General features: G+C 35.4%; 5 protein-coding genes across 9 annotated transcripts in view; 3 read left to right on the top strand and 2 right to left on the bottom strand.

Annotated features, from left to right (window-relative positions):
* On the bottom strand, positions 1,796-4,456 carry LOC104737145 (putative cysteine-rich receptor-like protein kinase 31). The gene is made up of 6 exons (XM_010457255.1): positions 3,521-4,456; positions 3,308-3,429; positions 2,994-3,204; positions 2,680-2,917; positions 2,418-2,571; positions 1,796-2,332 (listed from the first exon to the last, which is right to left on the bottom strand). The coding sequence occupies exons 1-6, from the start codon at positions 4,434-4,436 to the stop codon at positions 2,000-2,002; spliced, it is 1,974 nt and encodes a 657-aa protein (XP_010455557.1). The 5' UTR covers positions 4,437-4,456; the 3' UTR covers positions 1,796-1,999.
* Positions 11,223-14,393, top strand: LOC104737143. 3 transcript variants are annotated; one of them, XM_010457251.2, is made up of 3 exons: positions 11,223-11,534; positions 12,131-13,940; positions 14,037-14,393. In XM_010457251.2, exons 2-3 carry the CDS (start codon positions 12,153-12,155, stop codon positions 14,376-14,378), a joined length of 2,130 nt encoding a protein of 709 aa, XP_010455553.1. In that variant the 5' UTR covers positions 11,223-11,534; positions 12,131-12,152; the 3' UTR covers positions 14,379-14,393. The 3 variants fall into 3 exon arrangements, with proteins under 3 accessions (XP_010455553.1, XP_010455554.1, XP_010455555.1); XM_010457252.2 differs by lacking the exon at positions 11,223-11,534 and adding an exon at positions 11,569-11,853; XM_010457253.2 differs by lacking the exon at positions 11,223-11,534 and adding an exon at positions 11,879-12,012.
* On the bottom strand, positions 14,839-18,000 carry LOC104737142 (probable S-adenosylmethionine carrier 2, chloroplastic). The gene is made up of 10 exons (XM_010457250.2): positions 17,859-18,000; positions 17,696-17,769; positions 16,473-17,593; positions 16,256-16,374; positions 16,033-16,157; positions 15,760-15,859; positions 15,537-15,623; positions 15,322-15,405; positions 15,159-15,244; positions 14,839-15,049 (listed from the first exon to the last, which is right to left on the bottom strand). Exons 3-10 carry the CDS (start codon positions 17,581-17,583, stop codon positions 14,863-14,865), a joined length of 1,899 nt encoding a protein of 632 aa, XP_010455552.1. The 5' UTR covers positions 17,584-17,593; positions 17,696-17,769; positions 17,859-18,000; the 3' UTR covers positions 14,839-14,862.
* LOC104737141 (eukaryotic translation initiation factor 3 subunit A) lies at positions 19,806-24,715 on the top strand. The gene is made up of 14 exons (XM_010457247.1): positions 19,806-19,875; positions 20,167-20,273; positions 20,379-20,860; positions 20,949-21,164; positions 21,303-21,671; positions 21,761-21,790; positions 21,879-22,106; positions 22,228-22,389; positions 22,508-22,729; positions 22,820-23,026; positions 23,111-23,317; positions 23,412-23,492; positions 23,636-23,837; positions 23,943-24,715. Exons 2-14 carry the CDS (start codon positions 20,228-20,230, stop codon positions 24,431-24,433), a joined length of 2,943 nt encoding a protein of 980 aa, XP_010455549.1. The 5' UTR covers positions 19,806-19,875; positions 20,167-20,227; the 3' UTR covers positions 24,434-24,715.
* LOC104737140 (short-chain dehydrogenase TIC 32, chloroplastic-like) overlaps positions 24,894-25,747 on the top strand; it is a 4,499-nt gene continuing 3,645 nt past the window's right edge. The window contains exons 1-2 of one of the 3 annotated variants that reach the window (XM_019234671.1): positions 24,894-25,209; positions 25,476-25,606. In XM_019234671.1, coding sequence (XP_019090216.1) covers positions 25,104-25,209; positions 25,476-25,606 — 237 coding nt within the window. In that variant the 5' untranslated portion in view covers positions 24,894-25,103. Of the gene's footprint in view, positions 25,210-25,475; positions 25,708-25,747 lie in introns of all 3 variants that reach the window. The other 2 variants (XM_019234670.1, XM_010457246.2) reach the window with 2 other exon arrangements.

Here is a 25,747-nt window from a genome sequence, read left to right as displayed (position 1 = left end):
CGATAGGAAAAGTTAGAAAAAACCTTGTCATATTAGACCATGTGCATCGGTGTAGTTTTGGGCCGTCCCCCGTTATTTTTCGTTTTAAAATAAATAAAAAAAGGCCCAATTCAGAAGAAACGTATCTTTATTTGGAACGTTATTCGTCCGTCTACTTGGACGCGTGGTATGTTCTGATTGGTTGAAGATTTTCTCTAGGGTTAAAACAAAAGAATTTCTCGAGACAAATTTCTAGACTTCTCTCTTCTATCTCGACGGCGACAGTTCTGTGTCGATCTTCTCTCCCGCCGACGATCCGATCTGATCTTCTCTCCCAGCGACGAATTCCCATAGCTGATCTTCTCTCCCAAAGTTCTCGACGAATTCCCATAGCTGATCCTCTCTCCCAAAGCCCATCCGATCTTCTCTCCCAAAGATCTCGACGAATTCCCGATTTCAAGCCGACGAGTTCATCAAACCAATGCTCATACTAAAAATAAGAATCTTTCAAAATAATACTATTATAATTGGGGGACCAAAAACAAAGGACACCAATGCCCATGCTCTTATATAGGGTTTATTGGCATAATAGTACATTTTCAAAACTTAATTGGAATTGTAGTATATTTACTACTTATAATTGGAGAAATAAATGGGTTTTACTATTTGTGTAATAGAAGATATATGAGATAGATAAGAAAGTGGGGTATAGTGTAGTAGTGTAAAATTACAAAAGGGTAGCTGCATAAAAGATATCCGTACAGCATATTTAGTGTATACATTTATTACACACATATTAAATATTTTTATTTCATTCATATTGAATATATTATATATCAGCTGTACGGATAAAAACATGTATATTAACATATATATAAGTACACTAAATGAACTGTACGAGTTAAACTTGTGTATTATTATTTATTTGTAAACTTAATAACTGTACACAATATACACATTTACAAACACCTATACACTTAATAAGGTGTACGAATACAAAATTTATAAAAAATATTTAACATTATCAAATATAATCATTACACAAAATGCATATCAAATTATAAAGAAAAAACATAGATTTTTTTGTATCTGTAAAAAAATTTAAAATATATATATTGAATAGTATTTTAGTTATTAGATTCAAGGGGTGATTTAATAAGTATATATATATATATATATATATATATTTAATTTCAATGGCACATTTGTAAATAAAATGATTAGTAGAGGATTGAAAAGTAATTCAAATAGTAGTAAATAGTGAAAGTGTGTGTTTTGCCAATTTTAAATAGTGAATATACTAATTTTCCAATTAAGTTTTTAAAATGTACTAAAACTCCAATTTTCTCTATTATGGGTATATAAGATGTTGAATCTAACTAGCATAGTCAAGTCAATTCAATAAAATGTAAATATTTTTAAATCTTTAGTATCTGTCTGTCAGGGCCTCAGGGTGACTAAATAGGCTTTTTGAATGGGTTTGTAACTTGGACTGTTATACATAAAAGAATAAATAAGTTAGAGAATAAGGAATTGAGAGTATGATTTTGTAACGGTTTGTTTATGTTCTGTTGGTTTAGAGATAGTGAATTCGGCCTATTGTGTTTGATTCTGTTGAGATGTAAGCTAAAATCATACACCATGATATAGGATAACTCGTTATATATATATATATATATTTTCGTTTCTCAGTTTTATTCTGAAGATGTATGTCCAAACTCCGTAGCGCACGGTTATGAGTTAATTTGTGATCGAGTGTTCAAGCAGTAGAATGGACTGGAACACCAACACTTGGTATCAGAGTTTAAACTTGTGATTAGTTCTATATAGGGTTTCCGTATGTTACAGTCAAGCATTATAATGTCACAAGTAAACTCTTAATACATAAAAGCGACAACAGGTGCTGTCTATATTTTACCTACTTGGGAAGCTTGCAAAATTTTGAAAAGAACAGAACTGTTTGTGCTACAAGGAAAATTGTACGGACTAGTGCTAAATACAGAGTTCAGAAGCAAAAATTTCAGCGAGGAGTAACTCTAGTGATTGATTCACAGTCTATAGAATAAGGAACATACATGCTTCTGGATTGCCCCGGCTCGGATCCATAGGTTAAAGGGTCTAAATTGGGTCTGTTCCTGAAGAAAAATCCAGGTGGTCGAGGCACAGGTAGAGTAATGGAGCTATTGGTAAGCATTTGAAAGATTGTAGACATGGGTGGACGATCTGCTGGAGTTTCTTGAACGCATAAAATTCCGATATGAATACATCTAATGACTTCATCATGATCGTAGCTTTCCTTTATCGCAGGGTCAATAAGATCTAAGGGCGAATCATTATTCCAAAGCCTCCAAACCTGCCAAGAAACTTATAGTCAGAGTTCAAAACTTTGACCAAACTTAAAATGGTGTAAGATACTTCTTTATTTGGCTTTTGCTCACATGTGTCACCAAATTCCCCCCTGAATCATCCATCTGATAGAAGCTGCTATTCTTCTTGCCACAAACAATCTCTAGAACCAATACTCCAAAGCTATAAACATCAGATTTGGTAGAGAACTGACCATGCGTCACATACTCTGGTGGCATGTACCCGCTGCATATTAATATATGCACATGAAAATGTTAATATGTAAATCAGAAAGAAAAAGGTTCACTAGAGAATTGAGCTGAATATAGAAACTTTTGTAGCGAGAATACGAACAAGGTTCCAACGACTCTTCCTGTATTGTCTTCAGTTTGGTCCACTCTGAAATTCCTTGCCATTCCGAAATCTGCTATTTTAGGGTTCATATCAGCATCTAAAAGAATGTTACTTGCTTTGATGTCACGGTGTATGATGGTGAGCCTTGAGTCTTGATGAAGATAGAGAAGCCCTCGCGTAATCCCTCCTATGATGTTGTACCGTCTTTTCCAATCTAGCTGGCCCTTCTTAGTTGGATCTGCATTAGACTAAGATTTTAAGAAAACATGCTAAAGTAATCATAGATTAAACCCTATAGTGTTATGGTTTATTACCAAAGAGGAAATAATCAAGGCTCTTGTTGGGAACAAACTCGTAGACAAGTATCTTTTCATATCTTTCTAAACAAAACCCAAGAAGCCTAACAAGATTCTTGTGTTGAAGCTTCGCCACAATCACAACTTCGTTCTTGAACTCTTGTGTGCCTTGTCCTGAATTTCTTGATAGCCGCTTCACGGCAATTTCTGTTTCATTTGGTAGCATACCCTACAAATGTATATAACAGAACATGGGACGCGCTCATGAACTTTAAAGCTTCTTAAGCAATCATACATATATGCAAATCTCACCTCAAATATATATTATATACCTTGTAAACTTCACCAAATCCGCCTTGGCCTAGCTTATTATTGCTGGAAAATTTATCGGTTGCCGCTTCAATTGTTGCAAAATCAAATTGGAGAGACTGTGGACTTATCATGTCATCATCAGCTGCAATAACATATGTTTATGGATTGGGTTACTTCTATGCATTCCAAAATGAACTGTGAGAATAGTAACCCAAAAAAAAAAAGTAACTCACTTTGAGGTTTTAATGTTTTGTATGATTGTCTTCTCTTCAAAATAACTAATCCTAAAGTGAGCAGCACCACGAATGTAACCGCTGAAACAACAATCCCCACAATAGCTCCCGTAGATATATTTTTTCTATCTGGTGGAGGAGGAAGCGGCATGGGTTGAGATTCTTGAGGAGGTGATAATGGCGTGTTACCAAAGGCACCAAGATAGTCGTAACCATCCCACCGGAAAAAGCAGACTGGCTTGGCAACGGCTCCACCTACGAAGCTACTGCAGCATCTCTGATAATTACGGACACTTCGTTCAATACAGGTTTCGCAGTCGCTTGAGGATATCCCCGGAATACACTGCATCAGAGTGTATATACGATCAGAACCTATTTCAGGGGATACCTCGGCCAGGTAGTTAGATTGACCGACTCGGGTGATCATAAAGGTCATGAGCGCGTCCCATGTTTTGTTATAATGTTTAAGGTCCCCTCGAAACCTTCTAGTATTATAAAGTGTTAACGTTGGTTCTAAATCGATCCTGTTGAAAAACGAGCTGTTGGAGTAACGAACGAAACAGAGCGTCTTGTCGCCTTTCCAGTCGAATGAGTCGGTCTGGTTCGGACAGTTTTTTAATAAACCTTCGGATGCGGCTTGGATACAATCTGAACATACCTTTGGATCAGTCCCTGGGATACAGAGACCTAAGGCATAGATCCTTCCAGCACCTTCTTCACCGATCGAGACGTTGTAGAAGCGGTCTTTTCGAGAACTGACGTTGGAAGCAAGAGTTGAAAGAACGAGACGACGGTTTGTGTCATAAGTACCGTTAGGTCTGAAAAACATTGAGTCCCCGCATTTTTGTGTAGAGACAAAACGGAAACTAACGACGAAGATAAGACAGAGGATTGAAAAGAGGTTGTTCAGAGACATTTTTTGTTTTTTTTCTTAGATTTTACTTATCTCAATACATTGAACCTGAATCGTAATAAGTAAATCTTATTTACGCGCGTTGATTTTGTCAAAAGTTGCGTGTTTAGAAACTTAGTTGGAGTAGTTGATACGAATTACGAGAATTCATAAAGTAGTCAACTCGGTAAATATTGTTTTATTATTTTATAAACGGCGTTAGGTGACTACTTAGCCCTTGTAAGCCCAATCTGACTACAAAAGGTTTAATTTAGAAACTTCTAACTTACTCCGCCGCACAATGCCCACAAGCATTAACATTTGACGAGTATTCAAGCTGTCGGTTCCTTTTCTTTAATATCTCTTAACCCAAATCTCCATTTCAACTCAGTTCATCGGAACAGTTTCTCGTTCTGCTACTAACTTGTGACATCGCACCTGTGTACTAGGCTGGAATGTATTTCTTTGAATATAAAGAAACAGAAGACTACATGCAACTCCATGGCTTATGCTACTGGTGAAGTTTAAATGGCTAAGTTACATTTTGAAGTTTCTTGGAGCTGGACAACGAGACTCAGTTCGTTTTTTCTTAGACAGCCAATCCGATATTTTCATCTTGCAACTAATCCGGGTATAGGTTGTCATTGGAACATCTTCTTCAAAAAACCCTGATAGAAGACAGTGCATCAGCTAGTTAGTATATGCTCTAGGACGTTACATCGGCCCGTACGGTTACAACTCCTAAGTCTCCAGTGATATTTCCACTATGAACCAAGCGTGAGGAGCTTGTTTGAGACAATATAGTGACTTATTTAGAAGGCAAAGGTTTTGTTGGGTCGATAAATCCCGCTGGTTGATGAATGTAGATGGTTTTTCTAGATTGCTATGAAAAGTGCATTTTTTATATCTAATTGATAGATGGGCCAATCTCTTTCAGGAGGTCTATGGAGAAGGGACCAGATTGTCACTGATTTAACAATAGAAGAGCTAAATAATTTTGACTGAAAGTTTTAAGTAATTATAAAAAAAAAAAAAGTAAGAGCAGCTGTGAGATTAAATAAAGTGATCGATCGGTTGAAGTCTGGGCTCTGGTCAAGTCGGAGACGCTCGGATCGACCATATGATCGACCAAGTGGTCGATCGTTTTGCCCTGTAGCCGATCGATGGGTCTGATCATGCTTTCACCGACCGGACAATCGATATTTGGTTGATCGCTTGCTCTTCTTCCCTTCTCTTCCTTCTTCTTGCCAAATTTTGATCCACTCAGCTCCAAATCACCCCACCTTGCAAATCTCCTCACCAATACCTGAGGATAACAAATAATGATGAAAAATGCAACTTAAACAAGCTTAATGCTCATGAATATGGATAAAACAATGAAGAATTAAGCTCTAAAATCGCACAAAAACACAAGATATCAATATCTTTTTAAATATACCTTTTTACAAAAATATCATCTCTTTCTGTCCATTTTCAAATATACCCTATGTACAAAACGATTGAATTACTTTTTTTTTTATTGAGAGTCCATAATGCAGAAGTGAATTTTCTTGCCAAAAAAGTCCCCGTTAAAAAATTTCCAACAAAAAAATTTCTGACAAATTTTGTTTTTGCCAAAATCTTCTGCAATTCCTTAAAAAATACAATGTAAATATTTTAAAAATTCTTCGTAAATCCTATACAATATTTTTAAAAACCCTTGTAAAACCTATAAAAACTCTTGCAAAAAAATCATTGTAAATCATTTCAAAACCCTCTAAAAACTCTTATAAACCTTTTATAACGCTTATAAATCTTTGTAAAACCCTTTAAGCACCCTTTTAAATTGTTTTAGAACCTTTGTTAAATTCTTGTAAATCTTTTAAAAACTTTATACAAATCATTGTAAATCCTTTTGAAGCCTTAAAAAATCTTTGTAAATATTTTTAAAACCCTTTCGAGAAACATGAAGTGACTTTCTTGCAGTGGCTATTGGTAAGTCCAATTTTAGAACACACCATTACATCAGGGATTGAGTTTCGAATATAGGTATTTCGCTAAAATTAAAAATAACAAAAAAAAATTGGGTATTTTTGAAAAAAAAAAATATAGAAAGATATTTCTAACAATTTGTCTGATTTAATTTTAGTATTACAAATACTATTGTGCCATTATGTTATAAAGTTTTCCCCCTTGCAAAGACAGTACTTACTTATTGTATTCAAAAAGTAAGAATAATTGTATATGTCAAATAAATAAAAACAAACTCAGATTAATATGAAATAATTAAACATACACCGTTTCTATACCTAGTTAATGTCAAACATGAAACGACAACGTATCGGCGCCTCGTTTGCTAGGGTCAACAAAAAAAAACCAGTAGCGCCACTTCTTTCTCGTCTCTCTCGATCTCTCTCTTTCTTTAAATCTCTTACCCTAAATTTTGTTGCCCAATGGAGGAAAAGTTAGAGAAAATTTGATACTTTCAAAAATAATTTACATTTCATTGGTTTTTGTAATATAACCTACGTTTGTTTTTTGTTTTGAAAACTAACTTTTGTAGTAGACAATTGTATGCCTCTTGGTTTAAGAGTTTTCATTGATAACAACAAATTAATTTTGGTATGAGATATCTCACCAATGTGAATTCACTGTATATCTTGAAAAAGAAAATTACTCTCTTTCTCATGAGTATTATATATATAATTGTATTTCATGTATCATCCATAATTCCACATGTATGTGCATCAGCTGAACATAATTAAAAAAAAAGAGTCAAAGAACTTCCACAAACTTTTGTTTTATGGTAACATCAAAGGTTCATAAAATTCATTCATAGGTTTTCAAGATATGTCAAACCTATGCCACAAAATTTCACAACAAACTTGTATTTAGGTGTTAAATTTTCACTAAAATTTGGTGATATGCATAAATCAAAGGTGGCTTTTTAAAGAAAAAAAAACTTTGAAAACAAATATTACAATAAATTAAAAAACGAGTTTTAAGTAGAAGTTCAAAATAATTTTGTATATTGTAGCAACATAAGATATGAATTTGAATAGATGATAATGAAACCAGAATCTCAAAATTTAAGCTTGTCTTGCTGTTTTTAATGCATAAAGAATTAGTTTCTTAAAACAACTATTAAGTAATTTCACACTTTTAGCAATCAATAGTTTTTGTTGTATCTATCAAATGAAGAAAAAAAATTGTTGGCAATTGTTGCTTTTGTGACATTATTTGTCACTTTCTTTTTAATTTCTATTTTCTACTCTTTACTATCTATTGTATTTTCTCTTAATACTTCTCTTTTCTTACTAAGTATTTACCTAAAAGTGTTGAAGCCCATATATTGGCAACCGATGTCCATTACTTGCTATTTCAAGAGAATAGTCCAGAAGTTGATTGAACCAGAAGTGGATGATGAGGAACAGATTATTAAAAATCTTGTCAACCTCTACAGAACCGATAAAGCAAAGTTTGAAGCAACAGTAAGAGAGATGACAAAGCTGTACACCAGGGGAGAAAACAGAAATATGAACTTTAATTTATAAACAAAAGTTTTTGTTGTAATTGAAGTACTCCAAATTCTATTTAAAAAATTCCTCCTTTACATCTCCTTCCACACAATTTGTCATCTCGTTATTCACTTTATTTTTGTCTTCAACATCAACAACTAATCTGAGGGGTACCAAACCAACATTCTACCTTTACCCCAACTATTTTTGGAGCAAACTCTGTTTCTACCATAATGTTTTAGAAAAACTACAAAAGAAACAAATGGTATGATTACTAATACTATTGTCTTTAATGACTCAATTATGTTTGTCAATGATGGTACCATATCTCTTTAGTGGTATACCTAAAATAATATTGCACTCTTTGTCTTTAAATCACTATTTGAAGATATACTAAGATATATACTTGATATGATACAAATATTTTATTTGGTAAAAAGATTTATTCTCTATTAAGATGGAGTGCATAAAATTAAAATCCGTTTTATCTGCAAAAATTACATAGTTAAATTTTATTGCAAAATGAAATATTTCAGGTTAAAATGTGGATTTAAAAAAAAAAGACAGAATATATCTCAATGAATTGTAAGTATTTAGAATCTATATAATAATAACAATCTGGCTAAATGTGAATAACAGTTGCGACATTTCGTTGTACATTTTCGTAAAAAGTTTGTATTTATATGTTTTTTCTAAAAAACAATTATACGGTTGTATATGTTCATTGTAGAGTTGTGTCTTTTCACCATATTTTATTCATTCATCACAACATTTAGTTATAATATGTGTGTTTATTTAAATAATTATGTCTTTTGGACTCTCTATATATTTGTTTCTTCATCAATAACTAACTAATCATTGTTCGTTGAAACACATTTTTCGTTTAATGTTGTATATAAATAATTTGAATATTAATATTCAATATTCAATGTTATCTAAAATTTTAAAAATGATTGTAGCAATAGAAAAATTTAACACAGCTTAATATATAATTTACAATTACAGTACGTCTATTTATCGTAACTTTTCACTAAAAAAACTATTTTAATATTTAAAATTTATTTTATTTTATTTTTTAGAAGTTTTTATTTTAATTTTAACTTTTGTTGATACATTTTCACTCATTATTAAATATATTTTCTAACTCTAGTTATTTATTACAAACTTCCAATTACTCATTATAACCATTAGTTCAATATTCTTAGTTGGGATCACTTTGTCATAATAGTTTTTTAATTGTAGCTCTTTACCATATTTCTTCATAAAATATTTTATATTTATAGTTCTTTAAACAATGTTTTTTGCAAAGTTGCTTTTTTGCCATAATATTTTTTTATTATAAGTTATCATTTTGATGGTTATGTTTTTACAAACAGTTTCTGTTTAATATTTATGTATTCAACCTATTATATTACTTTCAAATGATTTCATAATATAAAATTTAAACTTTATTTTATTTTTTCTAAAATACTTTCCCCACGACATCGCAGGATTCTGTGTTATAGTATTATTAGTAAAATTTTACATTTGTTTCTTACACCAGGTGGGTCTTCATCTAGTTGTGTTGTATATAGCTATTATGATGACTTAGATTCCAGTGACCTAATTTGACCGTTTGGAAGTGCATAAGCATAACAAAAATAAACTTTGTATTTTCCAAATTAAACCGTTTGGAAGTATAACAAAATTTTGAAGAATAGAAAAAAATAGAAACAAATTTGAAATATCAAAATATAAAAGTTTTAATACAACACACTCGGTTTTTATAAGAAACCCAAACCACTCGATTTGCTGGTTTTACCGAGGTTTAAACGGATTTATATGGTCAACAACTGAACGAATACAATAAAACCTCTAAATTAATAAGGTCGGGACCATGAAATTTTATTAATTTATAGAGGTTTTAATTTATCGATAAATTAATAAAGTATTAACTTATGAAGAGATTTTTTTCATAATTTTGAAAAATTTATATTACAAAATAAGATACTTTTGTTATGATTCACATTTTTATATAATTTTCTTAATTTATAATCTTGACTATCTTAATAGGATTGATGTTAATAATTTACTTAATTATCTAGGTGAAAATGATAAATGTTAGAAGTTTAGAGTTTAGAAGAAATTGTTGGTATTATCTTTCATGGTAATGATGAAGTCGAATAACATATTGCAGTTCTTTTAGAACCAATTACATGTAAAAAAAACAATTACCGCAACTATTACTCTCCTCAATTTTTGGATGTAATTTGAGAAGACAACATTAAAAGTTTTTAATACAATAAAAAAGATTAGAGATTAGCTCCAACTAGAATGCAAATTCAAAAATAAGAATAAACAAATAACAATAGAGTCATATTTCACTAAATTTTTTTAGAAATATCAAAAAAATAAAAGTTGTAATACAACACACTATTTTCATAAGAAACCCAAACCAATCGGTTTGCTGGTTTTACCGAGGTTTAAACGGATTTATATGGTCAACAACTGAACGATTATTTCGTTTTTTTTTTCACAAAACTCAACCCAAAGAGACCACATATATGCAATACCAACCCGGTCCGGTCTTTAAATAACTACTTTCAAATGCTTACTGCTTTTTTAATTTATCTAGATTTCACAAACGCATAAACTAACAACTACAGTATATCGAAAGTAAAAAACTTTTCTACAACTCTTCTCCTAAATAATGGAGATTTTCACCAGAATTAACATTTACATGAGTCATTCAATTCCAAATCCCTATAAAACTATTTTTGTCTTTTATCAATTTGGACCAAAATGTTTTTAAAGTTTGAAAGTTTGGTCAAAAAGTGGGTCTTCCCCAATTACGATGCGGCCCATTACAGATAGTAGCTACCATTACAATACCACCATAAGTACTAGTATTATTTTCCTAAATCCTAAATCTGACTTAAATACCAATAAATCACACTACCTGTATTAAAGTTTCACACTACCAGTATTAATTACTATTAATTATACAAACTCTATTTGAAAAAAAATATATATACTTTTTATATGAGATGTGAGAGTACACAGTCACATAGAGTCGAAAGATTTTAATTGGGGATAGGAATCTCACATGAACTTCCCGAGAAACAAGTAAACAAAAATTACTTTATTAGTTTTTGGTTCACGAACCGATCCAATTTTTTTGTTTAATTAATCCATCTCTCTGTCAAATAACGAAACTACCCTTTTAAAATAGTTTAGCGACAGTTTCTGACAGAAGGGTAAGATTGTCTTAGGTCACAAACACTTCATTGAAGTGAAAAAACCTTTGTTTGATAGAACAAGTGAAAAAGAAACAGACAACAAAAAAGCTAAAGCAAAAGTACAGTGAGAGAGAGAGAGAGAGTGATTGAGTGATATAGATTTTTTTTTGCACACTCGAAGAGGGAAATAAAGAAACAAAATGATGCCTTGAGGGAGAAAACTAATTGATTGCTTTTTTTTTTCTTCTATATCTTTTTGTTTACACTTACAAGAGAACATGATCGGTTTATCTTATTACCACCATCATTGTTTTGTAATCTCTCCTTCTTCTTGTTCTTCTTTTTTTCTCCAATGTCGATGAAGAAATGTTTGAGATTTACACAGTGTCTTTCTTACTCTAACTCGGGTATGTTTTTGTTTTATTCTTTCATGTCCCTATCTGTGTCTCTCTTAGATCTCTTTTTTTTTCTCTATCTGTAAAAATATTAAAAATTGCCTCTTTTTGTTTCTTTTGCTTAATGCTATAGTCTTATGTCTCTATCTGATTCTTCTTTTGTTTAGTGTTCTTATTTGACCGCTATTTTGTGTTCTTTCTGTTTCTTAAGGTTCAGTTTGATACTCTCTTCTTAAGTTAATTGGGGTTTTCTTGATTAGTTCAATTCAATCTACTCCCTTTCTGGTTTTGTTTTTAATTCCTGTACTTACCTAAATGAGATCTGCATTGGGTACGTATCAAAGATCATTAAATTTGCATGTATAATTTGTGTTTTTAAAGCTTAAGTTGAGTCCTTCTGAAGCTTATGACACTGAGTTCATTGGATCTATTAGTACTGACTAAAAAAGATTCTTCTACTCTGTTACTATCTTGTAGAAGTAGTTGTTTTGTAAGTTTCTGAGATTGGTTTGTTGTGCAAATTTGGTATCTTTAATAGTTTGAGGTCTATATGTTTTTGATTTAGGAGGACTAAACATTTTGCTTTGAATTGTAAATGTTTTTTACAGATGTTTTGAAGTGGTGATTGGAATGGAAATGGAATTTGGTAAAGGAATTGATATGGAACAAAGCCCCAACAGTGTTCTTCCTGCTCCTCGTCCTTTCACTGAATTAGAAAAGAGGAGTACAAGACTGAAGCCGCCTCGTAGAGATGAGGTATTGAGAGTCAAAGAAGGGTTCACAGAGATAAGCTTCAGGCGTTACCGTAGCACATCCTGTAAGAATTTTCCTTCAAAGCCTCTTGCAATGGGTGATACAACAGAGCTAAGGAGAGGTTCTGTGTATCAAAGCTCTAATGAGTTGTTCAAAGAACTTAGAGAACCTCATGGTCGTAAAGATACAAAGGCTAAACTTGAGTTGTCTCGTAGTAGTGATGCTTCTTTCTCCTTTAGAGTTGTTGATTCTTCAAGAAAGGCAAGTACTGAGAAAAGACCAAACAAGACGGTTTTAAATGGGCAGAAGTCATCAGTTGAACCTTGCACCTCTGGCAACTTCATTGACATTTGTTTGAAATCAGGTATCAAAGATAGAGCGGTGGTGTTGGATTCAGCTGATGATGTAGCTAGTCCCCTGAACGAATGTAGTAATGAACATAAAGTTAGATTGCCTAAGCTACATTCTTCAAAGGTAGACTCATTAGAAACCAGTTGCAATAAGGACAGCTCAAGAGTTAGGAAAATGTTTGATCCATTTGTTAAGTCAAAGTCTCAGAGAAGCCCTCTTGGTTATATAGGAGAATCAGTTGTATGTACAGAAAAGCCAGGGAAGAACAATGAGCGTTGCAGATCTATGTTGAGTGATTACTCAAATATTCACAAAAGATCAAACCTTTGTCCTCCTCCAGTGGTTAGTAAAGATTATACTTCAGTGCTGAGATCTTCCCCGGTTCATCTACATTGCCGTCTCAAGATGGAAAGCAAACATGGATTGCCGGTTTTTCAGTTTGTTACAGATTCTCCTGAGGAGGTTTATGGTGCAAAGACTTGGAAATCTGACAATGGTTCTACTTGGATTTATACATTCTCATCTGCTGGAAGCAGAAAGAGGAGCAGTGCTAGTGTTCGGGGTTTGAATGAAGTTAGTAAAGAATCTTTGCTGTTGGCTCAGATGCAAGTTACATGCAACATGTGCTCAGAAGTAAGAAAAAAGGGACAAGATCCAGAAACTTTGATGGTGAATGAGTTTGTTTTGTATGATATTGCACAAGCAAGACGAAGTGTCTCCACAAAGGAAGATCAATCACTACCACTTGATATGGTTAATAATGCCTCCAAGAATTCTGTTAAACCAGACTCAGAGTTAAGAAATAACTCAATGTCCGGGGATGGTTCTGATACAATGAAGCAGAGAACATCTCAGCTGAAAAGAACATCTCAAAGCTATGATCTTGAGGCTTCAAACGGAACAAACCCGTGGTCAGCTGCAGATTTGCATCCTGACCTTGAGATCGCTGCTATAATTATTCAAGACACGATTGAGAAGAGAGAAAGCTTAAAATACAGAAGAGGTGACAAAAGGTTGTTGGAGAAAACTAATCTTCTTGGTCTTTCTCCAATTGAGGAGGAGAAAAAGGAGTTGTTAGGCAGCAGAGTTTCAGAAAAACTGAAGGTTGTAATCCCAAGGGGAAACCATGGGTTACCGAGTACCAAGAACCTCGGTCCTTCTCCTTTGATTCAGAGATGGAGGTCAGGAGGTGGTTGTGACTGTGGTGGTTGGGACATGGCTTGTCCACTTATGGTTCTTGGAAATCCTCGTATCTCATGTTCTCATGATCAGCCTCTTGTAGACAATCAGCATCCTTTGCAACTAGTTGTCCAGGTAAAAACTGGTTCTTTCCTCAACTATACACAAGTTCTGTTGCCTTAGAACTGCTTCTTTTTTTTTCATCTAACATGTATTGTCTTTATATTATAGGGTGCTAAAGAGCATTTACCAGCATTGTACATGTCGTTTGTTGAGGAAGGGCATTACGATGTTCATTTCCACGCGCAGTTATCAACGTTGCAAGCATTCTCCATCTGTGTTGCCATACTACATAACACGGAAGTCTCGGATAGTTACAGGAATGGCGAGAATGTACAACAGTTCTCGCATTGCAACTCGTTGAAAATGCTGATTGATGATGATGTTCAGTTCTTAGTTGAAGCAGTAACAGAGGAAGAAGAAAAGAACGTACCTAAGCTTATGAAAGAAGCTGCGACCGCTCTTCAATCCTACATGCCAAACCCTCCTTTCTCGCCAATCTCCCGAGTGTAGTCTGTGATGCTGTCATTATTGCAGGTACATTTGAATCCTTCTGTGGCGTGAGTTGGCGAGAAGAAGAGGAGAGAAGGTTGGTCTCCAACTTCCTTCCCTGCAGAGCGCAACCATGAAGCAGCAGATACGTAGGACAAGCTAGAGCTTGAAGATGGGATGCTCTCTGATCTCCAGACTGAGAAAGACGTCACATTCTTTGTTGTGTCATTTATTTATTCTTCGAGTAGGATCTAGGATTCTAGGCAAAAGAAAAAGCCACACTGTTCATATTGTAAGGTAGCAAATGGGAGGTGCCCAATTTGGTTAGAGGTCTTATAAGCATAGAGTTGGTAGATCCTTCAAAAAAAAGTTTTGTAACTTGTAGTGAATAATGGATCTTCATCTTCTCTCCCCAGTCAAAAAAAGACTTTGCACAAATGAATTTAATCAAATCAATAGTTACAAAAATAAGAACAAAAAAATGTACAATTTTCCATTCTTTGTATTACATATGTTGCAATCTTGATGGTTTTGTTGGGGGTGAACTATCCTTGTTCTTTGTTTTTGTGCCAGAGAGAGCTGACGAATTGGGCTGTGCCGCTTCTAGAGAGAGTACACTCTTGTAAAATTCATATGAAGCAAAGAATATAGCTCCTTGGGACATGTACATGACAAGTCTGGGGATCAATCCTCTGCAACATATAAAAAAGAGAAGACTATGCCCGTAAATTGATGAAGCATGGATAATACAATTTCAATAACCAGGACTAGGGAGATAAGATAGTGAATGCGAGCAGAGACCTGTATAGCCCTCTCAGACCTTCTTGTTTGCGTATTGACTGAAGAGTTTGATAGACACTAGGATGTTGGTTCCTAGATCCGGGAATCTGCAGCAATGAGATAAGTTAGATGTCGAAGACAACTCTTAAAGCGGTTCCTGAAAAGGATGGAAAGAGAAACAAACCTGAGTTTGTAATCTTGTTTTTACTACATCAAATGGGGTTGTAAAGAAAGCAGCAGCAGATCCCGCTAATCCTCCACATACGAGCTGTAAGAAGCAAATATTGGGAATAGTAAGTATATCTCAGGTTCTCCACAAGTAAATAATAAACAGATAGCTAGGACTAGGAGAACCATATAGTGCAGGATATTGTACGATGAAGCAGAGAAGAGACAAACCGTTTGTAATGTCGTGGGTTGAGTCGATTGACCAAGAGGACCTAGAGATGGCAATACCATTTGCTTCATGTTTTCATAAACATAGAACTGTAATTCCAATAAATATGGCATCAGAACTGTATTCAAGCAGAGAAGTAAAAATGGGAGAAGACTGTGGACATAAAGATCATCGGTTGCTCCTAGCTAGAGCATAAGAACACATTATAGTGTGCGCAAAACGTACCTTAATGATTGAGTGTGGGATATTTCTACATAGCACTGCAGTCCATCCAGCATATAAAGAAAGCAAACCACCTTTTTGGATGATTCCAACCAATGCAGTCCTGTGTTCATATGTGCCAAAGATATCAAAAAACATGTAAAAGCACGAAAAGAAATGGAGAACCAATTTAAATGAGAACTAATTGTTTCAAGCCAGGAAACCTTTAAGAGACAAGAGAACAAGGAAATGTATTATGCAGTTCGCAAAAGTTAGGTTCAGCTGGCAGATGTTTACCAGCAATTGCGATAATGTGAACCGACTTGCATCTGCTGTTTTATACGCTCACTTGGCGTGAAGATAAAAGAAGTTGCAATGCTTGCAGAACCACCAGCTACGCAATGGGTAAGGGAGCAATACTCCTGAAATTTCAAGAATATAATTATATGAACTTGCCAGGGAAAAAAGTGGAAATAAGATATGGGAGGAATAGAGATAGTTCTATTGAAGTAAATGAGACCTTAGGAAAAAGAGGAAGAAGAGCTCCTTTAACTGATTCATAAGTGAAGGTATAGAGGGCAGAGATAGGAGCTGATGAGGCAATGTTGCTAGCAATCCCCCGATATAGTCCGGAAACACCTGAACACGATATAATTGTGTTAAGCAACAAGGCACTGTGACAAACTAATACAAAAAGTAAGCCCCCTTTTCTGATTATCTCCAGTAAGATATTTTACCTCTTTCTGATAAAATTGATCTCCCAGTATAGCATAGAGACTTCTCCTCCAAGCGGCATGACTGAATCATTGTCTTTACTGTATCAAGTGGATGAAGACAAAGACTGACACTTATGCCTGCCAACGCACCAGCAAAAGCATGCCGCTGTTTAGCAAAGGTGCAAGTCGGCGTTTCTGCAGAGGATGAACAAACTCCAGTCTCTTGGTCTTTTCTATCTCTCTCAAGCAACTGTTTGTTTCCAACAATAGATAAGCTGTCTTCGTCTGAGTTATTCCCTGAAGAAGTAACTTCAGTATCGCTGTCCGTGCTACATTTTAAACTTATTATGTTCACTCCTTTGTTGTTGGCACACCTATCTTTGTAAAGCAAGAAGAGATAGTTCACATCATTAGATCTGGATGTTCTGGTGTCTACCAATGATTCTGCCACGCTTGCTATGAGAGGACTCCTTGGTTCAGTTAGATTTGAGTGGCCTTCTGCTGCAGCTGTAACAACTACAGAATCACAACTATTGGCATATCTTGATGGGCATTCTGCTTCACTGCTGACTACATTGGGAATACGGTCAGCCGCTCCTCTTTGATACCTAGTAAAAATGGGAACTACAACTACTTCCCTATAGCTACTGATATCCTTGGCTCCATTACTCTGATTAAACCGACTAAAGAAAGATTCGTTAAATGGCTTAAAAATACACATCTTCTCAGCCACTCTCAAAAACTTAACCCTGGGCTGTGTAGTTGATGGCGACTGAGATATAGCCTTCTGCAACTGTGTACTACCCGTCAAAACTTTGAACTCACTAACTTCATCTCTACTTACATCATCTAAATTTCTTTCCTTTAATGAACTAATCAACTCACCAGAGACAAAACCCGAGCGATCCCACATCAAGTCAACAGCAGATATCAACGAATCCCTGCTCAAAATTTGACTCAACTTGGTCTCTCCTCTTTTGATGTTCTCCCTCTGGAAAGCATATTCATACTCTACATGTGGATGATGATCACTACTAATCTTAGACAACTTCCTCTTAGCCTCAGCTAAGTTCCAACTATGCTTAATCGAAGGTTGACCCTTCTTAACAGAGCCTTTTGTAGAAGAAGCCATTTTGCTTTATCTTTCAATCAAAAGAGAACCCACAAAACCAAACAAGTCAGAGCCCCCAATACGTTTCAAATCAGAACCCAGTAAGCATTTTGATTGCTGCTAAGTAACTAACCAAGTTCTGATTTTTTTTGGATCGGACAAGTTCAATTGTATCCAGTAATACAATGCCCTAGCTGCAACAAGGATCTGTTCCAAAAACATGTCTCATGTGAGAAAAAATCGAAATTTTCTTAAACATCAAAATCAATAGACGTAGCTCAAATTGAAGTTATTACCTTGAGAAACTAAGACACTCTTCTTCGGTTGAAGATTGAGATTTTCCCAAATTGCTCATTTTACTCGGGATGATTCGGCCGCGAGTTGGAAAATTTTCTGGGTTTAAGTTAATGCGCTGGCTTGCTCTCCTCAAAGGGTTTTACTTTTTTACCTTCTTATTCTTTTTTTCTTACTTTTTATTACAGTTGTGAAAATTATATAGATTTCACCTNTTTTTTTTTTTTTTTTTTTTTTTTTTTTTTTTTTTTTTTTTAAATTTGGAGGTAGGGAGAATTAGTAGTATTATTTAGATCAAAAACTATTATTTAGATAGTAGTATTCATTTTTATGTGTTATTTATTTTTTATTTTTTTTTTGAAAATATGTTAAATTAGATTCAAAAAAGAAAATAGCGTTTTTACCTAAGATGCAGGGTTTGTTTAAATGATAAAACCATAGTTAGAGACAAAGATTAAAATAATTATGCTAAAATGAACCATTAAGGATGGCTAAAACCTTAAATCGAATAGCAACAATTTTGCTAGATGCAGCATCAAAAACGACTATAGCTTTAGATCGAATCGAATAGTGATCTATTCTGATTGTTAAGCAATTATTTATGTCACCTAACCTCTCTTGTTGGTAAATGTATTCGATTTACATATTTTCAAAAAAGAGTCCAAGAGGAAGATCCGTAAGAAGAAGAAGAAACTAGTCCCGACGATAAAAGTAGCACCGATGAAGAAGCTCTCCGACTCCTCCGAAAAGGATTTGGATGATTATGAATCTACCGAATCCGGTGGTACCGTTGGTACTTAATCAAGCTTTGGTAAGCGCACGTCCTCTAGTGAATGTTCGGCAGAGGACGCTTTCGATGATTCCAAGGAGGAGCGGTCTCAGAATAGGGAGAGGAAGAAAAGCAAGAAGGTGTCCAAGCAAGCAACAGAAGATGAGCGTTCTCCACCATCTTCCCGACCCTCCTCGATAATCATTCTTGATCAATGCTTCTAGCTTTGCAATGCAATCGACTCTATCTCTGTCATTGTGTCTTGCTTTTGCTTCTTTACTCTTGATTCTCATCTTTACTCTTGACAATCTACTCATAATTGTCATCTTTTTCAAGACTCGTAATTGTCATCTTTTCCAAAAAAAAAAAAAAAACACAGGAAATGCCCATAATTTTCTTTATCTAATTCTCGTGGCAGATAGACATCCTTTGATTTAAGAGCATTATAAGGCTCTTCAACCACAAGGATCCTTGTAGATATGGGTGAATGAGTTAAACAATCCATAAGATACTTTTCAAAATCATCATCATAATCTTGACCAAGGTGAACGATTAGCAAAACTATTGTAGCTAACGTGTTTTGTAGATGCTTTGAACCTTCTGTCAGGAGTAGGAAGCTTTTCCTTTTCTATTTAGAGATTAAACTTTACTATTTTCTCAAATTTTTGAGTGATGTTAATTTTTATAAGAAATAACTGAGAACATTTTACATATAAATAAAGTCATGAAAATATCATTAAAATAGAGACATTGTTTGGAAAACTTTACAAGATTGCATATAAAAAACTAATCAACAAAATTATAGAAAACTCTCTAGCCATTCGAAAAATTCTTTATAAATTAGAAATCCAATAATATCCTCCAAATTAAGAGAGTGAATTTTATTTCAAAAACCTTATAAACAATATACATGTAATATTATGGAAGTAACCAAGTAATACAATAAACCTTAAATATTATATAGAAAATAGTGATATATGTATTATTTCACATGGTTATTTGAGGATCAAAACCCATAAATGTGTTAAATCTCAATTGAATAAAACATCCCTAATATGGACATAAATGGGGTTAATAAAGACTAAAAATATAAAACGGGGTCAATTTCGAAAACAAAAGAAATTACGGTGCTATCTACAAATCTAGGTAATATATATGTAAAATGATAATATTAATACCAGAAACCCTAGAGTTGCCTTCCGCTTCGCTTCTCATCTCTTCTTTACCACTCCCTTATCACGGCTACAAAGGTTAGTCCCAAGTCTCGGCTCTGTTCTTGCACCCAGTGATTGGATCTCTGCTGTTTCTTTAATCGAATCTCATCGAATTGATCTGGGTTAGGATTTTCATAAGGTTATCGAATCTTCTGTGCCTCGTTTGCGTTATCTTGATTCTATAAAATGAATTTAGGGTTTGGGCGAGTTTAGTCTGGTCTCTGTAGTTAGATTAAGCAGAAAGCTTCGTTGGTTTTGTGATGGGTTTTTTTCGGGTTCGTGTGATCTCTGTAACAAAATCGAATCTTTGTGTTGTTGATTTGTCAGGCGAATTGAGAGTTTACCTTTCGTGAGAGAGCTTGTCTTTTAGCCTTTGTTCGTCTGAAAAATGGCGAATTTTGCCAAACCGGAGAATGCATTGAAGCGTGCTGATGGTAAGTTTACGAAATGTTTTAGTTTTAGTGTTCGTTTTGGTCCTTATGGATTTGGTTTAGTGGTGTGTGTATGAATTGACTTTGTGTTACATGTTTTTTGTTTAGAATTGATCAATGTTGGACAGAAACAAGATGCCCTTCAGGCGCTTCATGATCTCATTACTTCCAAGAGATACAGAGCTTGGCAGAAACCTCTTGAAAAGATCATGTTTAAGTATCTTGATCTTTGTGTTGACTTGAAGAGAGGTCGATTCGCCAAGGATGGATTGATCCAGTATCGTATTGTTTGCCAGCAAGTGAATGTCAGTTCCTTGGAGGAAGTTATCAAGCACTTCCTTCATCTTGCTACCGAGAAAGCTGAGCAAGCTCGTTCTCAGGCCGATGCTCTTGAGGAGGCCCTTGATGTCGATGACCTTGAAGCTGATAGAAAGCCTGAGGATTTGCAGCTGAGTATTGTCAGTGGGGAGAAGGGGAAAGATAGATCTGACCGTGAGTTGGTCACCCCATGGTTCAAGTTCTTGTGGGAGACATACAGGACAGTCCTCGAGATATTGCGAAACAACTCAAAGTTGGAAGCTCTTTATGCGGTTAGTTTTTGTTGAGGTTAAGCTTATTGGTGATACCTTTGATTTTATGTTGATTGAGATTGAAGATTTGTACTTTATTATCTTGTAGATGACAGCACATAAAGCATTCCAGTTCTGCAAGCAGTACAAGCGAACAACAGAGTTCCGTAGGCTTTGTGAAATTATAAGAAATCATTTGGCAAACCTAAACAAGTACAGAGACCAAAGGGATCGGCCTGACTTATCAGCCCCTGAGAGCTTGCAGTTGTATCTGGACACAAGATTTGATCAGTTGAAAGTGGCTACCGAGCTTGGACTTTGGCAGGTGTGTTTTTGTTTTCTGTGTATTGTTCTGCTGCTAACCTTGTCTCTTATCAAAATTAGTTTTGCAACCTATACCATCCTCTCTTTCACTACTGGAAATAAGTAAGTGTGGTTCTTGATGTATCTTTTTGTTTTGCAGGAAGCTTTTCGCTCTGTAGAAGATATCTATGGATTAATGTGCATGGTCAAAAAAACGCCCAAGTCATCTTTATTGATGGTTTATTATTCCAAATTGACTGAGATCTTCTGGATTTCTTCTAGCCATCTTTATCATGCCTATGCATGGCTTAAGCTGTTTAGTCTGCAAAAAAATTTCAATAAGAATTTAAGCCAAAAGGATTTGCAGCTAATAGCATCATCTGTTGTCTTGGCGGCATTGTCCATTCCACCGTTTGATCGGGCTCAGAGTGCATCCCATATGGAACTCGAGAATGAGAAAGAACGCAATTTGAGGATGGCCAACCTCATTGGATTCAATCTTGAGCCTAAATTTGAGGGCAGAGATATGGTAACATAGGCTCTTCTGTTGCTTCATTTTTGTATTGTGCCCTTTATTATCTCTTTTGATATTTCTAATTCTGTTTGTTCCTTTTTCAGCTTTCCAGGGCAGCTCTTCTGTCAGAGTTGGTGAGTCTCTAGCAGCTACCTTAACTGTTATTTAGAAAATATTCGCCTTACTGGAATCTGATTTGGAGGCTGATTTCTATGCTATTAGGTCTCAAGAGGTGTTCTGAGCTGTGCATCTCAGGAGGTCAAAGATCTTTTCCATGTTTTGGAGCATGAATTTCATCCACTTGATCTTGGGTCCAAGATTCAGCCTTTGCTGGAAAAGATCTCCAAATCTGGTGGGAAACTATCCTCGGCTCCTTCTTTACCAGAAGTACAACTTTCCCAATATGTTCTCTCTCTGGAGAAGCTTGCTACTCTGAGACTACTTCAACAGGTGAAGAGTGTTCCTTGTTCTCTACGTTGTAGGGCAATACCCACTCAACTGTTATGGATTGGTCTGGCTGTTTATCCTTTTTCTACAAACTCATTATTCTATGTTGCCATTTTATTTTCAGGTGTCTAGGATTTATCAGACCATAAGAATTGAGAGTTTATGTCAGTTGGTACCCTTCTTTGAATTCTCAGTGGTAGAGAAAATATCTGTTGATGCTGTAAAGAACAATTTTGTTGCCATGAAAGTTGATCACATGAAAGGTGTTGTAATTTTTGGAAATTTGGTAAGCCTCTCCAGCTCTCAACACTGCGAATATCATGTCTATAATTAAGTAATATAACCATTAACTTATTGACACTTTGGTAGGTACTAATCTATTTGATGAACTGTTTTTATATTAGGGTATCGAGTCTGATGGACTGAGGGATCATCTGGCTGTTTTTGCTGAGTCTTTGAGCAAAGTAAGAGCTATGCTGTACCCTGTCCCGAGTAAAGCATCAAAACTTGGTGGCATACTACCAAATTTAGCGGATACTGTTGAGAAAGAACACAAAAGACTGCTTGCTCGGAAATCAATCATTGAAAAGAGGAAGGAAGATCAAGAGCGTCAGCAACTAGAAATGGTAGTGAACTTCTCCTTGGTCGTTTTGACACCTCTCCTTTTACTCTGTGCCGGTTTATAACAGTCTTTGATTTGATGTTTACTTTTCAAGGAACGTGAAGAGGAGCAGAAACGGCTTAAGCTTCAGAAGCTAACTGAGGAGGCAGAACAAAAGAGACTTGCAGCAGAGCTTGCAGAGAGAAGGAAACAAAGGATCCTTAGGGAGATAGAGGAGAAGGAATTTGAAGAGGCTCAGGCTTTGCTGGAGGACAGAGAGAAGCGCACGAAAAAAGGAAAGAAGAAGCCGCTTTTGGATGGAGTATGTTTGTCAATACAATATGTTAGCTATTATAGTGTATTGGATTGCGTATTACTAATATTAATTGGGTTAATCTAAATGTAGGAGAAGGTGACAAAACAAACTGTGATGGAGAGGGCCTTAACTGAGCAGCTCAAGGAAAGGCAAGAAATGGAGAAGAAGCTCCAAAAACTTGCCAAAACTATGGATTATTTGGAAAGAGCAAAGAGAGAAGAGGCTGCTCCATTGATTGAAGCTTCATATCAGCGAAGACTGGTAGAGGAAAGAGAATTTTATGAGCGCGAACAACAGGTAAATACCTTACAGTTTCAGTAGTTTTTCTTTTCTTGTACTTGGTTCTGATTTGGAAGTATATGAGGTCCTTAAAAACTCTACTCCTTTACAGCGTGAAGTTGAACTGAGTCGAGAGCGTCATGAGAGTGACTTGAAGGAGAAAAACAGGTTGTCCAGAATGTTGGATAATAAGGTCAGTTTTTGACATGTCATTTCGTTTTTCGGAGTCTTCATGTAGATGTGTATCTCTTTCCTTTATTGAATTAGTTTTGATATTCTCTAGTGTTTTTTTTTCTGTAACTTTTCTTTCTTATTATCGAATCTGTCCGTGTCCAGGAAATATTCCAAGCGCAAGTGATAAGTCGTCGACAAGCAGAGTTTGACAGAATAAGGGCAGAGAGAGAGGAGCGTATCAGCCAAATAATTCAAGCTAGGAAGCAAGAACGGGATATTAAGAGGAAGCAAATATATTATATGAATATTGAAGAAGAAAGAATTACAAAGCTGCAGGAAGAAGAGGAAGCTCGCAAGCAGGAAGGTGTGGACTTGCTTCCATAAATCCACATCATTTTGACATTGATGTTGAAGTTTTTCTAATGTAATCCCTTGTTTCTGTTTATGTTTTGGGTTTTCTCTACTGTAGAAGCTGAGAGGAAGAAAACGGAAGAAGCTGAACGCAAAGCAAAGTTAGATGAAATTGCTGAGAAGCAACAGCAGAGATTGAGAGAATCGGAGGAAAAAGAGAAGCTGAGGCGAGAAGCCCTGTCGAGGGGAACTGATGCACCTGCTCGCCATGCAGAGCCTACTGTTACCCCTGCTGCTACAGCATCGGCATCAGGTTCAGGTCCGGGCAAATATGTTCCTAAATGGAAGCGCCAGACTACTGAAGTCTCATCTCCAACAGCCCCAACAGCAGCACCAACACCGTCAGAACCTGACTGCTGGTCCAGCCGTGGACCACCTCCAGCAGATGACCACTGGGGAAGCAGCAGAGTTGGACCTCCAGCTGAAAGAGGAGACCGTCGGGGTTCTGGTCCTAGAGGCAGTGACCGCCCAGGTGGTGATACTTGGCGCAGCAGTGATGAACGCCGTTCCCCATTTGGAAGCTCCAGGCCTAGGCCAGCACAGCGTTGAGTCATAATATTTTTTTTTGGTCCCAATCTCCATGGAATGAATGAAAGGTCATCTCTGGATTTCAAAGCACTCTTCTTTAGCCCAAAACCTGTCTTCTTCTTTTGAAGATTGCTCCTCTTTTATATGTTTTATGAAAGATTTTAAAACCTGTTAGACTCGTTTTTGCTCTAAACAACACCGAGAGAGAGTTGTTCTTTCCTTTGTTGGATCTTTCATTGTTTGTCTTGCAACTTTTATGCTGTAAAAACTTTTGACATCGATCAGCCTCTTTTCATGCAATCATTGTCATTGTTTATTAGTTTAATGTAATGTGAAGAACATTACACAAAAACCAATTTTACATTTAACAACTTTTGTATTAAAAAAAACAAGGATATTAATACTACCAGTATAAAAGTAAAGTAATGCTCTGCTCCTAATCTTGGATTAAGCAAAACAATACGGATAAATAAATTACTAGGATAGAATTGTGAAAAGAGCATGGGCAAAAGGCAAAGCTCTGTTCACTAGGAAGAAGAGAAGAAACTGAATACACTTTTTATATAATTAACAATTTCACAAGAGTTGCTGTAATGATCATTACTCATTAGCTAGGGTTTTGTTTAGGACTTTTTTTTTTCCAATTTTGCAAAGAAATTAGGGAAGAGAGAGAGAAAAAAAAAACAAAAAAATGTGGCCTTTTTGGTGGAAAGGAGCATCTGGGTTCTCAGGTCGTTCCACAGCTGAAGAAGTCACTCATGGGATTGATGGTACTCGTCTCACAGCTGTTGTCACAGGTCCTCTTCACCTTCTTCTTCTTCTTCTTCTTGCGAATGTTAATCAACTTTTTATGATCTGGGTTTGTTTCAAATTTACACTTTTTCCTTTGTTTAGTTTCTGGGTTTTGATTCTGCTCCCTGAACTCGAGTTGTTGTGTTATCTGTTAATGGATGAAAGGATTGAACTTTATTGGAATATATCAATAAGTCTTGTTAGAATATATCTTGAAGCTAAAGGGAACATTTTGGTTAGTTCTTGATTTATCTGTTTATTGTGATTTCAGGAGCATCAAGTGGTATTGGGGAAGAGACTACTCGTGTTCTTGCTCTTCGTGGTGTTCACGTTGTAATGGCTGTAAGGAACATAGAATCTGGTAATCAAGTCAGAGAAAAGATACTAAAGGAAATACCTGAGGCTAAGATTGATGTAATGAAGTTAGATCTTAGCTCAATGGCTTCTGTCAGGAGCTTTGCATCAGAGTACAAGTCTTTGGACCTACCCTTGAATCTTCTTATGTAAAATCCATAACTTAACTGTTTGTTTCAGTAAATTGCT

Source organism: Camelina sativa, chromosome 13 (assembly GCF_000633955.1).
Source record: "Camelina sativa cultivar DH55 chromosome 13, Cs, whole genome shotgun sequence".
In the NCBI taxonomy this organism is placed as follows: Eukaryota; Viridiplantae; Streptophyta; class Magnoliopsida; order Brassicales; family Brassicaceae; genus Camelina; species Camelina sativa.
Note: the sequence above shows the minus strand (reverse complement) of the source record. Positions and strands in the feature narration are given on the sequence as shown.